This window comes from Betta splendens, chromosome 8, assembly GCF_900634795.4.
Source record: "Betta splendens chromosome 8, fBetSpl5.4, whole genome shotgun sequence".
Classification (NCBI taxonomy): Eukaryota; Metazoa; Chordata; class Actinopteri; order Anabantiformes; family Osphronemidae; genus Betta; species Betta splendens.
In genome coordinates, this window is record NC_040888.2 from 5,202,579 (window position 1) to 5,218,606 (window position 16,028).

The 16,028-nt window shown below is 43.9% G+C and overlaps 1 protein-coding gene across 1 annotated transcript in view; it reads right to left on the reverse strand.

Moving 5' to 3' along the window:
- The window catches only part of LOC114860075 (protein kinase, cAMP-dependent, regulatory, type I, beta), a 38,399-nt gene that overhangs the window by 7,745 nt on the left and 14,626 nt on the right, over positions 1–16,028 (reverse strand). Inside the window, 4 exon segments of the mRNA XM_029158354.3 lie at positions 1,540–1,600; positions 4,819–4,977; positions 7,163–7,209; positions 9,324–9,385. Of these exon segments, the coding sequence (XP_029014187.2) occupies positions 1,540–1,600; positions 4,819–4,977; positions 7,163–7,209; positions 9,324–9,385 (329 nt within the window).

The following is a 16,028-nucleotide window of genomic DNA, read 5'->3' on the forward strand; positions in this document are numbered from 1 at the left end:
GCTTGTGTTGATCTTGAGAACCAGTGGCGACAGCTGTCTTTCCTACTGTCCAACCGCATGCACAGTGACGTGGTTAAGCCTGGGATATTTCTAGAGGCTGTTGGTATTCATACTGAAACCAAAAACACAGACGGTCACACATCTTCATTGGGAAAAATGCTGCAACCATAGGAGTTTAGAGCAACTTCCATACTTATGCTTATTTTTAGAAAGGGCGCAGACTAATAAATGTATCTCCACAAATAAGACTTCGTGAAAGAGCTCATCCTTTTTCGCAATTCAGCTGAATAGTGTTGCCTAATCTGAACTGTAGATGCATCTGTGTTTGGAATGCGACTCCTCATCTTTAGCTTTGTCTGGATGAAAGGATGATTCAATGTTTACATTTGACTAAGACATGAGTTAGAATCATAAAACTCTTTGTCTGAGACTATTGTGTCCTGATGTGCTCAGTAACTGATCCCAGTGAGTCTGGTTGACTCTGTGTGTTTGTGTGCGCAAATGTGTATACTTAGGATTAACTAAGGTGACGTCTGGTGCTTTGGAGGTGTCCAGTGTCCCCTCTGGTGGGGCCGTAGTGTCTGCCCGCCCCAGATGGATGTCCTCTGTCTAGCTGCAAGCTAAAGCGGCAGGTCCTATAGAGCTGATCCTTAACAGCTTGGCAAGTAACGTGATACACAAACGCACTGACTAAAGAACCTACATTTCACGCTCCGCAAAGCCTGCACCCACTTGGATCACCTTGCTGCACACATACATAGCACACACTTAGGAGAGAGACATTGAGATGTCAGAGACTGTGTGTGTGTGCGTGTGTGTGTGTGTGTGTGTGCGTGCGTGTGTGTGTGTGACAAAGAACATGTTGTCCCCCCCTTCACTTTACGACATCAAGGGCTTGTACCCAATTTCATGGCTATCTTAAAAATCAAAGACAAACAAAAACACTCCCGCCTCCTACCCCTCCTCCAATTCAGAGAGGTAGAGCGGAGAAGCAGAGCGAGAGAAAGAAGAATGAAGAGAGGAAAAGCACTTGGAACAGGGAGCGTTTGAATACAGGCCTCAACAAGGCTGTCAAAGAAGGAGCTCAGAAGAAAGGAGGTGAATGAAAAGAGAGCGGACCTTGCACAGACGTTCTCCTAAGACCTGAATTGAGTGTATGTGTTTACTCAGCCAGCTAATAACTCTGTACAGGGGGCATGGCCTTACTCTATACACCACACACACACGATCAAGTGGAAAGAGATGACATGTCACTTCCAATTGCAGCTCGTTTTGGAACTCTGAATGAATCTCATTCGCCATTCCTCAAAACTTAATGGCCTGAGTAGCCTGGTGTTAAGCGAATTCCAGTGGGAGAGGAGGCTTAGCTTAACTCCTTCTTCCACAGATGTCCACACATCATCATCACAGTGTGGCTTGAGTATGAACAGTGCAAGAAGATTAGGACTGTACACAAAGCATATTCACAAATGCGGAAATGAGCAATACAGCAAATAAATGTAATCGCAGGTGCTTGGATGCACATACACACACACTTACCAAGGATGGAGACTTTGCTCAGGAACTCTTCATACATCTTTCTCTTTCTCAGTGTGCTGCCCTGTAAAACAAATGGGGAACACACATTCACCATGTGACCAATCCCTCCGCTCTGAAATTGCATGGTGAGACTGTACATCTATGATAAAATTGGAAAAGTGATAATTCTGCAGAAAATATTGTGATCATTATGTCATGTGTTTAGTACTGATTTATTGCAGTTTGGTACCATAATATAAAGTTTTCTACTACTTCTAAGGATGCATTTATTTTTCCAGTTAAAGCAACTAAAACTCTTCTTTTTAGGTTATGATGTGGACTGAAGATTCACACACTTTAAATGATGCCAGCTGGTCATAAAGAATCAAAAGGTGTCAAACTCTAAGATTCCTAAAAAAAAAAAAAAAAAAAAAAAAAACTCCAGACAATCAGCACTATTATTAAGAAATCAATAGTTCATAGGGTCGCAGTTTTCGGGGCTTGTATGCGGTAATGTTCATAGCACGTGTGTGTCTGTGTGTGTGGCCCACCCCACCCACCAGGCAGGGGACTTCCCCCTCTCCGGCTCTGCCATGAACATCAGGTGCTTCCTGACAAGTTTAAACCCAGAGGACCCCTTCCCTAAATGCATTTCCCCTGTTTGCCCGCCTTCCCCGCACAGAACCACTCAGAGGGCGCAGGAACATAAAGAGAAAAAGGGAGAGTGAGGAGAGACAATTTTGTCTGCCGTGTGCCTGCCTTTGCATATGGAAATGATATATTGAGGCTTGGGGTGTCTTTAGTGCATAAGTGCCTGAGTCCCGCTGCTGCCTCTAATTTCATATAATTTCACATTTTGTCTTGAAAGGGGAGAAAATGTTCCCAAGTGAGCCAATGTCAAACTCAAAATCGTAAACAACTTGATTAAAGGAATTCAAGTGAGCATCGCCTCCCTCCTGGAGAAGCGACTCGGGTGCACGTGCGTACGTGTTTTGTGTGTGTGTGTGCGCGCATGTGGGCACATGCAGTCTGTTTTTAGTTCCGCCAGTTATGTTTCGCTGCTGTGTCTGCAGAGATGAAGCTTCATGGTGACTACATACAGGCTATCAAATACAAGAGCTGACATATGTACTATCTGCACACACACACACACACACACACACACACACACACACACACACACACACACACACACACACACACACACACACACACACACACACACACACACACACACACACACACACACACACACACACACACACACACGCACCCCATCATCTCCACAGACATGTGGGGTTGGTCTTCTGATTTCATTAAGCCCTGTGGAGCTCCTCAGACAGGCTTGCTATGCTTAAAGGCTTACCGTGCGTACATAACATTACATTACAGGCCTGATTTATGCGAATGGAGGAAGGAGGGTGGGCCAGAGTGATGTCAGTTGCATCAACTAGGGTGAAAGGAATGAAAATGATCCTTTCTGAAATATCTTATTCCAAAGGTTCAAGTTGACATTTTTGGTGGTGCACATCTTTGTTCACTTTGCATTCTTTTTATCTGCATCTGTCCTTGTCCTTCCTCTCTACTTGGGAGGGCCAGGGCATATGTTTTATGTACAAAACGCAGCTCAGACTCCTGTTGCTCCTGATGTGTTGTGCTCCTCCTGCGGTTAAAGACGAACCAGGCTCTGTGTCTACTTGCTGTCTTTGAGGTAGACTCATCAAAGAGTTTAGGTGTGGAGCAAAGCCAGATTAAACCAACCGCGCCGTGCATCCACATCCCCATCGCCTTCATCTCTGTCCAACGTGAAACATAAAAGAGGACCAGGAGATATCATTTCTCCTCGTCTCCTTTCGTCTTGTGCTCTGTTTGTTGACGGTGGTCTGTTAGTTTGTTAAAGGCTTTGTTTGTAGCTGTGTTTAAATACCAAGGTGACAACAAAGTGGGTATTGTCTGACAGGCGGCGTCAAATTTGGAAAGTATGCGTTCATCATAGTAAATGATAATTCGTTTTTTTATATAATTAGTTTTTGGTTTTGAAGAGCTGCCTTGTCTGGTGTCAGTCTTCAGAATGTTAAACTGTGTTATCAAGACCAGCTTTGATGATGTGGATTATGCCATGTGTCAGTTCTATCTTGGTGATGGTGTATGTACAGATGGATACAGGCTAAAGGGATAATGTTCTGAATTTGTATATGTAATATGTAAATGTATATGTAAATGTACAAAAATGTCTAAGTATTCAATCAAAGATCAGTGTATGACAAAGAGACTTTGTCATGCAAAAGCAGGAGAGAGGAGCAGCAGTGAAGAAACTGATGGCAGAGGCATTGCACCTTCCTGAGCTTCTAACCAGCTGCAGACACGAGAAGTCAGCATTGTTTTACTGGGGAACACACACACACACACACACACACACACACACACACACACACACACACACACACACACACACACTGTGTTGGCCCGAGGTGCTGCCAGAATACCACATTTATAAAGGCTTTACAAATCACTGACATCAATAATTAACTACAGGTTCTCATAATTGAATTCTGCTTCATCCCGTCTTCCCGCCTACTGCTGCGGTAAGGAATGAAGGATGAAGAAATGACAGCTGGAGAGAAAGAAAGAGAATCCTATCAAAGGAAGGTTACCCGGGCACATTGTGGCCTCAGTTAAACTATGTGCTTAAGAGGTGACATGAGAGCTGCGTGGTCAGTGCCAACTTCACACTGAGCGCTGGAAGCTCCAAACACAAACCTTGTTCCTTCTCTGCAGGTTTCAAATAATTAATTGCTCAGACGAACACAGGTGGTTTGAAGGTTAATTGGAGGTTATCAAAATTTTTCACAATAAAGTGCATCTGAGGAAATATTTAGTTGGGCATGAAGTCTCTCGCTAACACACATAGATATGAATCATTCCATAACACACAAAAGGTGTGTGTGTGTTCACGCGCACGTGCGTATACATGCACATACTGTATATGACAGCTAGAGTAGATCCCCTTGTGTTTCCAGTTTAAACATTTAGACATTCCTGAAAGATAAGCTCTCGGAGCGGGAAGTGTGTGTAGGAGCTTTTTCATTTTTTGCCTTTCTTGGTCTAGAAAAGATCCAGGGTCCCTAAGGTGAGAGGATACACTCATCCATGTGTATATGAAGTAATAGAAAATGATTTTTAAAGACTTTTAAGTGAATGAGAAGGAAAATAATTACTCCAAGTATTACCAATGACATGTTGTGATACATGGTTTGTAAAGATGTATTTTTATAGTTGTCAGTGTGCAGACGTTCATACCATCAGGATGCGCCGGTAGCTGTCGCGGTCGATGCCCCACAGTTTGAGATCGGTCTTGGCTTTGACTGTGGCAGCTCTGGGGGTCCCATATATCAAGGCCAGCTCTCCAAAACTACCTCCTTCCCCAATACTGGTCACCCACTCCCCGTTCACATACACCTGCAGACAGAGCATGACAATTAGGGACAATTAGGATCTACGGCGTGCATTTTCACATGCTTGATCACCCACAGTACAGTACACGCACACGCTCACATGCACAGCTGTATTTAGGCTGGCAACTGTAGCTCCTCAGACAAACAGCCTCACTGAGAGTCATTCAGGCAGTCTCTGGGGCCGTTACAGTTTCACCTGTCGACACACTATCCACTACTTTGCTGACTTAATAACACAGACAGAAAGGAGGACAGAGAGGGAGGGAAAGTTTATCCCTCCGATGGCTGCTCTGAATTGACAGAATTGTTGCAAGCCATTATTCAGGGCTCGGAGTCGACCACAGAGGACACAACCTTAACTATAAACTGGGATGGCTTCAAAGTCACAAAGACACAGAGAGCTGTATTTGGTTACAACAAGTCGAGAAGAACAATAGATCAATGCTGTGAAAGTGTAAAATGGCAGAAAACTATACGAAATTGTAGTTTTTACTGCAGAAGGTAGGTAAAATGAAGTTCACTATGATGGGAAATTAAACTTGTGAACAATATACGGCGTCTCACAGCTGAGGTATTTTCCAAAAGCAAATACTTACAGCAAATTATGTGTGTCTGGTGGTAGTTAAGCGGTGACAAGTACTGGAAGGTGGGTGAGCAGGCCGTATCTGTGTGTATCGCTGTTTGTGTCTGTTGGCATATGTTTTCTCATGAGTCGTCGTAATGTTTGTGAAAGAACGTCTGTCTCCAGCTATTCAGCCACAATTATTTCTAATAATTCTCAAATGCCAAATCCACCCTAAAAATAAGCATAAAATGAGCCCACGCTTACAAATCAGCTGCTTGAATTATAGTTAAAGTGAATTTTCTTATAGATAATTGCTCACAAAATGTCAGAAATAATCATCTGTGATTAATATATTGTCAATATTTGATTATGTTTAGCACTTTATTCCAACAAGATCATTAAATCTTTAATTTGCTTTGTGGTGCACTCGTATACTGTAAATACAGGCCAACGTCTGTAAGTGAATATACTTATGGTATGCCGGCAGATTTACACCCCTGTCTAATGAGAGACATCTCCACACTTTAATAACCTCGGCAGTGAGCTTGAAGCAGCTTAGTGCCGGAGCTGAGGATGGGAGGAGGCGGCTTCGTGCAGAAAGACTGAGATGTTTGGAGGCGAGGGTCTAGGACAGAGGTCTTCAACAAGCTTAAGTGCAGACTGACAGAGTCGTGGCTGTGGTAACAGATGCCTTAGGTTCACTGGTGACAGACAGAGAGAGGTTAAAGTTCCAGCCAGGAGCAGACCGCCTCCAGCTAAACTCACTGGTGGAGAAAATGAAGTTGTGTTGCTGCAGATGAGTGACCAAGCACCGTAACAAATGGGGATCTACTGTATTATGAATTGGGGACACACGACTCGTATAGTGGAGACAGAGAAATAAATTAGAATGGGAAGAAAAATGTGAGGAAACCCCACAAAACACAAAATCATGCTATATACAGTAAAGCATGATATAGAACCAGCCAGAGCAACAGAACATCTGCACAACAACTGCTGCTCACAGCAATTTCACAAGAACACAGGAACAGACCTCATAACGTATTAAAACAAGAGAATTAAGTCACTGCGTGATCTGGACTATCAGGGGCCCCCATCCCTTCTGGCTGGGTTTATACACTTCCTCCAGTCTGTGTCTCAGGTGCACTGACTCTGTGCTCGCTTGGCCAGGCTTGCCAACCTACTTTGCTCCTCTTACCCACTCTTTCTGTGCTGGCCACTGTAAGCTGATAAGGTCGCTTCCTGTTTAACTTTCCGTCAGCTTCTGTTTTATCTCTCCCCTTAGGTCTACCATACTGTGACAGACAAAAGATCTCCTCAGTTTTTTCTGGCCTCCCAAGCTCTGAGGCCTAGCGCCATGTCCAGATTGTCATCGGCGTGAGACCCGACTTTGAACAGAACAAAGCAGGGGGACAAACCAATATAACCTGTCCATACTGTAGCTGTAAAGGAGGCTGGGTTTTCCTACTGAGCAAAAGTGTCCTCTTGTGGAAAACAGGTAAATAAATCTGGACCATCAAAACTGTGTTTATTTGATTTAATCCACTTTATTCATAATAAGATAAAGTAAAGTGGGTGAAAATTGCATTTTTGTGTATGCACGAGCAGTGTGAGTGCCACTTACATCCACTTCACCTTGGTCAATCACATAGAAGTTGTCTCCTTCATCACCTGGAGGACAAAGATGAGAACAGTTTGTATGAGAGATTAGAAAAACTGGCTTTGAACCAGCTGAGAAGACTCATCCTTTTATTTACCACTGCTTAATTAATAAAGGGGGACTTTTAACCCTGAGGGAAGGAGAACAGCACTATGCGTAACACTCACTTTTCCCTGGGTCTTTATGAATTGAAGGCTTCTAAAAGCCTGAGGGCAGACACATCGTCAAAGACGCCGCTGGCTCCACCAGAATACATATTTCACTGGGCCTGCCAATATCTTTGTGAAATACAGTAGGGCCCTTGCCAGTGGAGGGTTGCAGCAACAGCAGCGCTCATTAATACTGCTTGTGTGGCTTAACAGTGGAAACTCTGAAACAAAAAGTGCCTGAGCGTGTGGAGCTTACAACACCTTATTAAAAATGATTGAAAGATTCCTAGTATACAATCAAAGATGTCATTTAAATCTGGTCTGTTCCGCTGCTACTAGTCATAATAGACATGGACTCACATTTTCCTTTATGGGCTCAGTGGGAACAAGTTTGCATCTTTTTTTCATCTAAGACTACTTCATTGCTTTTTGTTCTCTTTTACATGTTTTCTGATTAAAATACTATGAACTAAATCTATAGACAACATACAAACAACGTATCTAATGTCTGCATGAGATGTTGGAACAGGACCTTACGTGCCAGGCTTGTAACTCTGAATGTTATTTGATTTGCAGAATGGATCCCTGTCAATGACACGGATCCGCTAAAAGCATCCAGTCTGGAGATAAGGCTGAAAAATGGCAGCGTGTCCCTTTAATTATGCTATCTGTTACACGGGGCTCAAGGAAAAACATTAAAGAGGATTGACAGCCACCATGAGCCTATGCCTGCAGTGACCTCCTACAATCCCGTTTAAATACAACTCCCTTCAGAGATACGGATAAGTGGGTAATGATCCATGAGGACGCATGGGACAAAGCATACGTGTGTGCACTTCAGTGCTACCAACTTCATGCGTAAGACTGTGTCGCTGTATTCTTGTGTGGACGTTCACTAAAAAAGCTGAAAAGCTAGGGGCACCCTGTGTGTAAAGTTCACAGAAGTTCACACGGCTAATTAATACCGAGAGGAGAGTGCTCGTTTATCATACAGCTCTATTTGTCACCCAGAATGCTCCCTGTCTGTTTGATGGTGTCCCAGAGGAGACCCCAGACACACACACAACCTGCTGCAACCTGGCCCTCTGCTATCTCCCGCTCTCCGTCTCTGCCTCGTTCTCTTTCATGTCATCTATCTCTCTTTCAATTCCCTCTCACTCTGTCTTTTTTTCCTTCTACCCTTCCTGTCTTTTATCACTTTGCTTCTCAGCTCTTTGTGTTGCGCTCTCCCATACCCCCCGTGCCTAAGAGTGAAGGCAAATATTTGACCAGAGCATGCATGAGCACACAGACTCTGCAGATCTGCAGACCAGTGGCCTGTTTCAGCACAAGCTAATTGTTGTACCTATTATTAAATGGCTGTAACCCAAAATTAAAAACAGGATATTTGGTATCTGTACTGACAATGTTGATGTGGGTCACAGGCCGGATAGGGAACTTACAGTAGCCAATACAGTGAGATAACAGGCCCAATCACAGCACCACCATCCACCAGGACACAATTACAATAATTAATTGTATCATATGGATTGCGATAAAATTCTCAACATTCTCCCTTGTTTAAGAACCACTACAGCCTCCGAGTCGATAACTCCTAGCTGCGTGTAAATAGTGTGTGATGGGTCAGTAAAGCACCGCTTTCCTGAAACTGCACAGTAGTCCAGACATTAGACATGACATCGGTGCTGTATATAGTATATACCACACTCATGGGGTGCCTGGGACCGCTGGCCCTGCAAAGCTAGCTGGACTTATTATCACCAAATTAGGAGTGATATACTCCTGGATGTCTTCGAGTAGGTGGGAGTGACTGAGCAAGCGTGTGACCGAGGGCAGGCGTCTTCATGTAATGTCTCTGTGTACGAGTGCAACTTGTGATGCTGTACAGGTGTGGACATATTATCTGAATTGAATATGAATGTGAAATAACAAGGTTTTAAATAAAAAGGCCAGGTTTTAGGGAATCGTGTACGTACCTTGCTGGATCACTGTTTCACCTGCAATGTGGGTGACGGGAAACATGGCATCAAATATGTCACTGGGAAGGAAAAAAAGAGAGAGGAAGGAGGAAGGGATAAGAAAAGAGGGAGGGAGAACATAGTTATTACCAAGATGCCTGCATTAACCCACAGCTCCACTTTATTGTTCACACACAAAGTTATGGGACGCAGGACGCTGGAAAAGACAGAGCAGCTGTCATCACCGTGTCCACTTCATACGCTAGAGACATAGGCCTGGGAACTCTGAATGACCTCCTGAACACACAGACATCTGCATACGCTCCAAGACATGGTTTCACCACCATCATCCACATTCAGTCAAAACACCCACGACCCACATCAGCAGCATTTCATTGTATATAGTCCCATAACAATTTATGAATTCAAATGTTCTGTATTTAGACTAAACCTTTTAGAGCTTCGCTAAATGCATTTACCATACATAAAAGAATGTGATGAGTTACAGCCACTTTCTCTGCAATATATAATGTGGTTCATAGGCTTAAACATGACTCTGTGATGTTACAGCATAGGATCAAAGCCTGAATTGCTGAGTGTATCTTCTAAAAGAAGCACTGAGAAAACAAACAAAATGACGGCTGTGCCTAAGCACTTAATTTCTGTTTCAGCCCGGCAGGGAAAGCGTCTGTTAGACTGTTCCTAATCGGGCCATTTAAATGCATGAAGCCCCGGCAGATTAAAGTTCCACTGCTGGGATGTGTTTGGACAGGAGAAAACTCAGAATCCTTCCTCTCCTCATCTCTCGCTGTCTTACACCTTCAGGGGATATTTATCTATCTAATCAGTTGCATACCACCCGTCTTATAGAGAAATATAGAAAAAAACAATAAAAAGAAGGTCAGGCATATCAAAGGCGTACAAGACCTGCTGAGTGAATGTGGGACAAGTTGCAGCCTGTTCTCGCTTATTTGTGCATGTGTCAGTTAGTTTGTGCATTTCAGCCAGTCTGTCTGCAACTGACTATATTCTGCCTAAGAAAACACACAGGTTTATACCAAATAACGTGTGGGTGTTTATGGTGTTTGTGCTCGTGACGGCAGGCTCGATAGGGCAGCAGTAACGACAAGGTTCACGCAGCTGAAGACGCCTCGCTGCATCACATCAAAACGTGCAGGTCAACAGATGTTGGGGAGAGATCGGCGGACGCTGCTGAGCGGTTCTGAAATGAGTCAACCGTGCTGGTATTTGTTTGTGACACTGAATAAAAAGCGGACTCAAAAGCGCGGACAGGGGCCAGCTACACCCACAGGTAGGGCCCCGTGCAATGCAGCTGGCCACTGACTCACATGTACCCGAGGAAACACACATAGCGCTTTGAAGCAGAGACTCGGGAGCCAAAAGATGCACAGACGCACACGTTCCGGGTAACACAACAAACTCACTGACACTTCTGAATGACGCGCAAATGCAAGGTCTGGATTAGTCAGTGCAGCATCTGCAGGAGTGCTCTCAGTTTGTGTGTTTACTGGTCTTCAGGTCACATATAATTCATAATGTGTGGGAGGCCGGTTCAACCACACACTGAATTAGTTACAATTTCTTTTGGAATAAGTGCATTTTGGAGCCTATCCTCCTCTGGCGATGGAGATACATCACGCGGCTAAATGGGATCCTCAAGACTGAGCCAAGAGGATCAAAGGCAACAAGCCTGCGTTTAGGTAATTACCCTTGACCACCTCTCTCCTTCCATGCTCTGCTGTCATTGAATGCATCGGCGAGCACAACAAAGACACAAGCGCAGATAATTACTTCCTCTTGTCGCTACCTGTCTCTCTTTCCCTTTCTTCATCCCCAACTTCCTCTCTGTCTGTTCTCCATCACTTTTTCTATATCTCTACCCTCTCAATTACCCCTTTCATCCCTCTAATTCTCTGCCTGCCCCACCTATTTCTCCCATCTCTTGGTCTATCGCCCCCTCCCTGCTCGCCCCAGATGAAGTGATTAATCTTGTCCTTTCCGCTACCTGTAGTTCCCCCTGACCTTATGAAAAGGCAGAGCCCCTCTCCCAAACAATGAATGTGCTGTTCTGAAAGAAGCAGGCAGAAAGAGTGCGGGGGACAGAGAGACCTGGCCGGCTCTGTGGGGGCTGGAAGTTCACCTGCACCCTAGAGAGAAAGACAAAGCATCTGTCATGGTTGGGATGAGGAGATGCCGCCTAACACCTTGTGTGCACCACACACACACACACACACACACACACACACACACACACACACACACACACACACACACACACACACACACACACACACACACACACACACACACACACACACACACACGCTGCTTTGAAAGAACACAACTGTGTTTTAAAGTGCAAAGCAGGAACAGAGACTGCCAAAAGATGCCGTCATAGGTAAGAATTAACGTCAGATGCAATTATGGACGTGATTAGCAGCTAAATCACACAAAAAACGTAGCTGCCAGCTCCTGCAAAGAGCAAACTACATAAAGCCATTTATTTGTGTGTTTGTGTGTAAATGTTTGTGCCTTTTTTGTACAGGACATGCATTCAACAACGTAGCAACAGCCTGTTATTGCTTTCAAACACTTATAAAAAGTGGTTAAATTGAGGGATTTCGGGTCGTTATCAAATATATGCATGTTGTTCTCCTCCCAGGCACTGATAACACTCTCTTACCTCTTCCCTCCTTTTTCCTAATCTCTCCTACAGCACAGCTGTTTATTTTTTCAGCAGCAGACGCCTTATCTCTTACATTACTACCACAGCACACAGCCCCGCCATTATGCCATTAACACCAAAGGGCTGCTTCACAGCGCGGCATGCAGCCATGTCTTTGTGTTTCTTAATGGGCCGCAGAATGTTGAGTTACACAAGCTCTTCATGGGGAACCCATCCAGAATGCTCACTCTGTCTGGGTGAAAGACGTTTTGCAATAACCAAAATAATCAACAACTGCACCACATATGGGAACTTCCCAGCCCTCCAGGCTGACTGACAAGACTTGTGTCTTGGCTTGGCAGCAATGTGCCACTGGTTTGGCTGGCATAGTGTTCATGCCATAAGTGCTTGAAGGATTAATTTTCACTACCACAGTTGATAGTAATTCCGATTGCTGATTCTGGCAAATGAGACAATGGTCTTTGTTTTGCAAGTCGTCACACTTCCATTATATAAGTAATGGCCTGATAAAATGTACACTTCATTTGTGGTGTGTTAGAAAGTCATGATGTTATGCTTGGTTATTTTTAAGATACCTATGCAATGATAATTATGCTATGACCATGTAGTTATCATGAACATAACAAACTGCAGTAGTGTTTTTTGTAATTAGAACGCACAATCAAATGCAAACAAGCCAGCATGTTTTATGAGTCAAAGTAAAGCACCATGTGCCAAAGTTACTTAGGTGGAACAACTAGCTCACCAACTGAGCTGTGTGGTGACACAACACACAATTTGTGTTTTGTTGTTTTTAAACACAATTGCAAAGACCACTTTCTACGTAAAACTGCATACATATATATATACTGTATATACACATTGACAATGAGAGTGATACTTCATGCCACCAGTGGCACTGACCTACTGGCACTTGTCTCAAAGACCAAATGGAGGCTGAGCTTCATACAGAGGTCTAAAGAGGTTCTGCTACAGTAAGCTGTGTGATTAGACGTTGGAAGTTGTATTTAACGCCAACAGAGCGCAGGGAGCACACTGTTAAATCCACACACCTGGCTTTGGTGGGTTTATAGAAGGTGTAAACCTGGATGCATCCTGGTGCCTCAGAAAGTACATGTGTCTGACTCTTTGTGCAATGCATGACCAAAGCACTCGAGGGTCAATGCGTTCATGCTGTGTGTGATGCTGCATAAATATGCAGGAGGAGATTATTCAAATGTACTGCAATGATCAGAGCACCTGAGAGAAAGTGACATGTGGAGAGCAGGACATTCTTCTATTTTTAAATTTCTGAGTCATAAAGCTCAAGTGCACTGATTTGTCTCAACTTTAAGCAAACAAACGTGGCCAATAGGGAGGTCGTGTTAATTGATGGAAAAGTTTCCTGCAACTTTTGAGCCGTACCCCTGAGATAAAATATCAGGCAAGTGAATACCAGATAGGTTAGTCTCTCTTCTAAACCCAGCCTTATAAACACTAACATGTCCATAAACACACAGACATATACACATAAACAAGCCTAAAAAAGGACTTTACAAGATTTTCCAACTGTTTTATTAGCAGCAGTGATAAAGATGTGGAGGTTGTACAATTTCATTCCTCATTCATTCCATTGCTGACACTATTGCTTGGAACACGCCCATTCAACACAGACAAACACGCACAGCACACAAGCGCACACATTTAGGCTGGCATCAGGGAGCTGAGAGGCAGGACTGCACGCCGGGGGAAGAAAGGAGCAGTCTGAGGATGAAAAGAGCGAGGGAGAGCGAGTAGCTCGTACGAGGATGTGAGGAGAAATAAGGATGTGTCACGGGAGGAGTAACAAACATCAAACGTTCACAGCAGCTCGATTGTGTCACACTAAATCCTTTGATGTTTATAATCAATAGCTGAATCACCTTCCAGGCAAAATAAATTGGCACTGTTAACATAGGTCTTCTGCAATCATATGCAGCTTTCACGCCAGCTTACTAGCAGCATGTATAGCAGATCTCTCCTCCTCTAATATCTGACTGTTGTGTGTATTAGGTGTGACACAGCTGTTTTACAGGCCTACCTGATGATCCAAGCCACACCACCTGCTAGTGCAGCCATGATGTCAGTCTAAAACTATCACAAACATGTCCAACCCTGCTGCCTCTCCACTTTTTCCTTTTCCTCTTCTCACATTTGTTCAGTATAATGATTACACTGTTGTGCTGCCAGTCAACTTTATTATCTTTAATAGGGTCCCCATTGAATGGTGTTGTCCATTCAAATCAAATGAATTTCCACACATTTCTAATGCCCCACTCCTGCAGTGCTTGTTGCCCCAGGGCAGAAAAAAGTGAGCTCTTCCTCCACTTAGAGGGAAAAGGTTGAGGCTGAATCAGGTGCTGACAGGACTAAGCCTCAACCTCTTTGATGTGTCTACAGGGGACGTGTCACAGGAATGAAAGACAGAGACAGACAAAGAAAGACACCCATGTTCTCTCCCTCACCTCCAGAAATAAAAAAATACACATCAGCAGTCAAATATATTGTATAGAGATTTAATAACATTACCCCGCAGATGCCAAGCATTGTCTAGTTTTCTCATTTATCTGCCTTTCTTCCTCCTTCTCCCTCTCAGAAACACAAACACACCTATCCTGACACGTTGCTAAACATCAGAAAACATGCCGCTGTCCCGCGGGCATGTCTTTTCCTCTCCTCTCGCCCCCTCCTTCTCCCTCACTCCTACCTTGCAGAAGACAAGCAGTAGAACAAGATAAGCATTTGAGAAGCAGATTATGACACAAATTGTCCTCTGCTGCGGTTTATACAACAAGAATGGAATGAATAAAGACTAAAATGTACCATTGTGTGTAAATGTCACCACACGCAGAGCTCTAGGCAGTGATGTAATGCTGTACACATAGTGCATGTAGGGAGAGAAATTACTGATATAGGGCTTTGCTGCTGTAAACAGACAACTGCCAGCAGACCTGGACAGTGTTGAGCAGCCATCTAGGACCTTGTGTTGAGACCATGGAATGTGCTTAATATTTTGGTGTTTTTTATTGATGTAGGATGGACTACAAAACAAACTCCATTAGATGCCTCATACTGTATTTAAGCTTGTCAGGCTTGGAAATAGCCCGAGAGCCACTAATCTAAATGAAACTGAACCAGAGTGACACCAATAAACCAATGAGGAGGTCATGGGAGAATTAACGCTATGTAACAAGACTGTTGTCTGTGCCTGTGCACTGGAACCTATCAAAGTAGCATAGACAAAGCAGACGGGATGTATACAAAAGGAGGCCATGGGCGACACCAGGCTATTCTGTAGGGCACAGGGCTGCTCTGTCCCTGGCTAATGTGTGGTGGTCACTGTGTGGGATGCACTCTGAGCTTGGCTGTGCTACAGAGGCACAGCAAGGGCAAAGACAGGTTAGGACATTGCTGTCATACACACTGGCACATTTACCCATCATGTCAATTCACCTGAAGGGAAACGCAGTCCATGACCGATCTGATGGTGCTATAGCTATACACTGCTAAACCCCTTTTCCATTGTTTTGGGAACCATGGAGGTAGAACTGAGGTGGTTTCATACTTCTTTCACTATGGGGAAGTGATCCAAGTGCTGTTCAGATCTCCTCCTGTTTATATGTGCTTGTATACTAATGCATGCCTTTCATGTGCATTGTTGAGACAGCTCACATTAAGTATATGTGATTATATACAGTATGTGCATATGTACTAGAACATGCACCTACACATGAGCACAAACACAGACGTGTCTCCACGCATGTAAACACACTGTCAGACTCAGACACATGCATGTTGATGGCAGAAGCAGCTGAAAACGCAGGAATGAATCATAGCTTGGTGGAAAAGTGTTGTACAGACTCTGGGGTACACTTTGGAGGGAATAACAAGTTCTAAAAGGTCTTAAGACATTAACAACAATACATGAGTCACTGCTTTCAGCAGATTTATATTGAGAAAGAGAAGAAGTGTAGGATGGAGGAAAATGACAGGGGGTG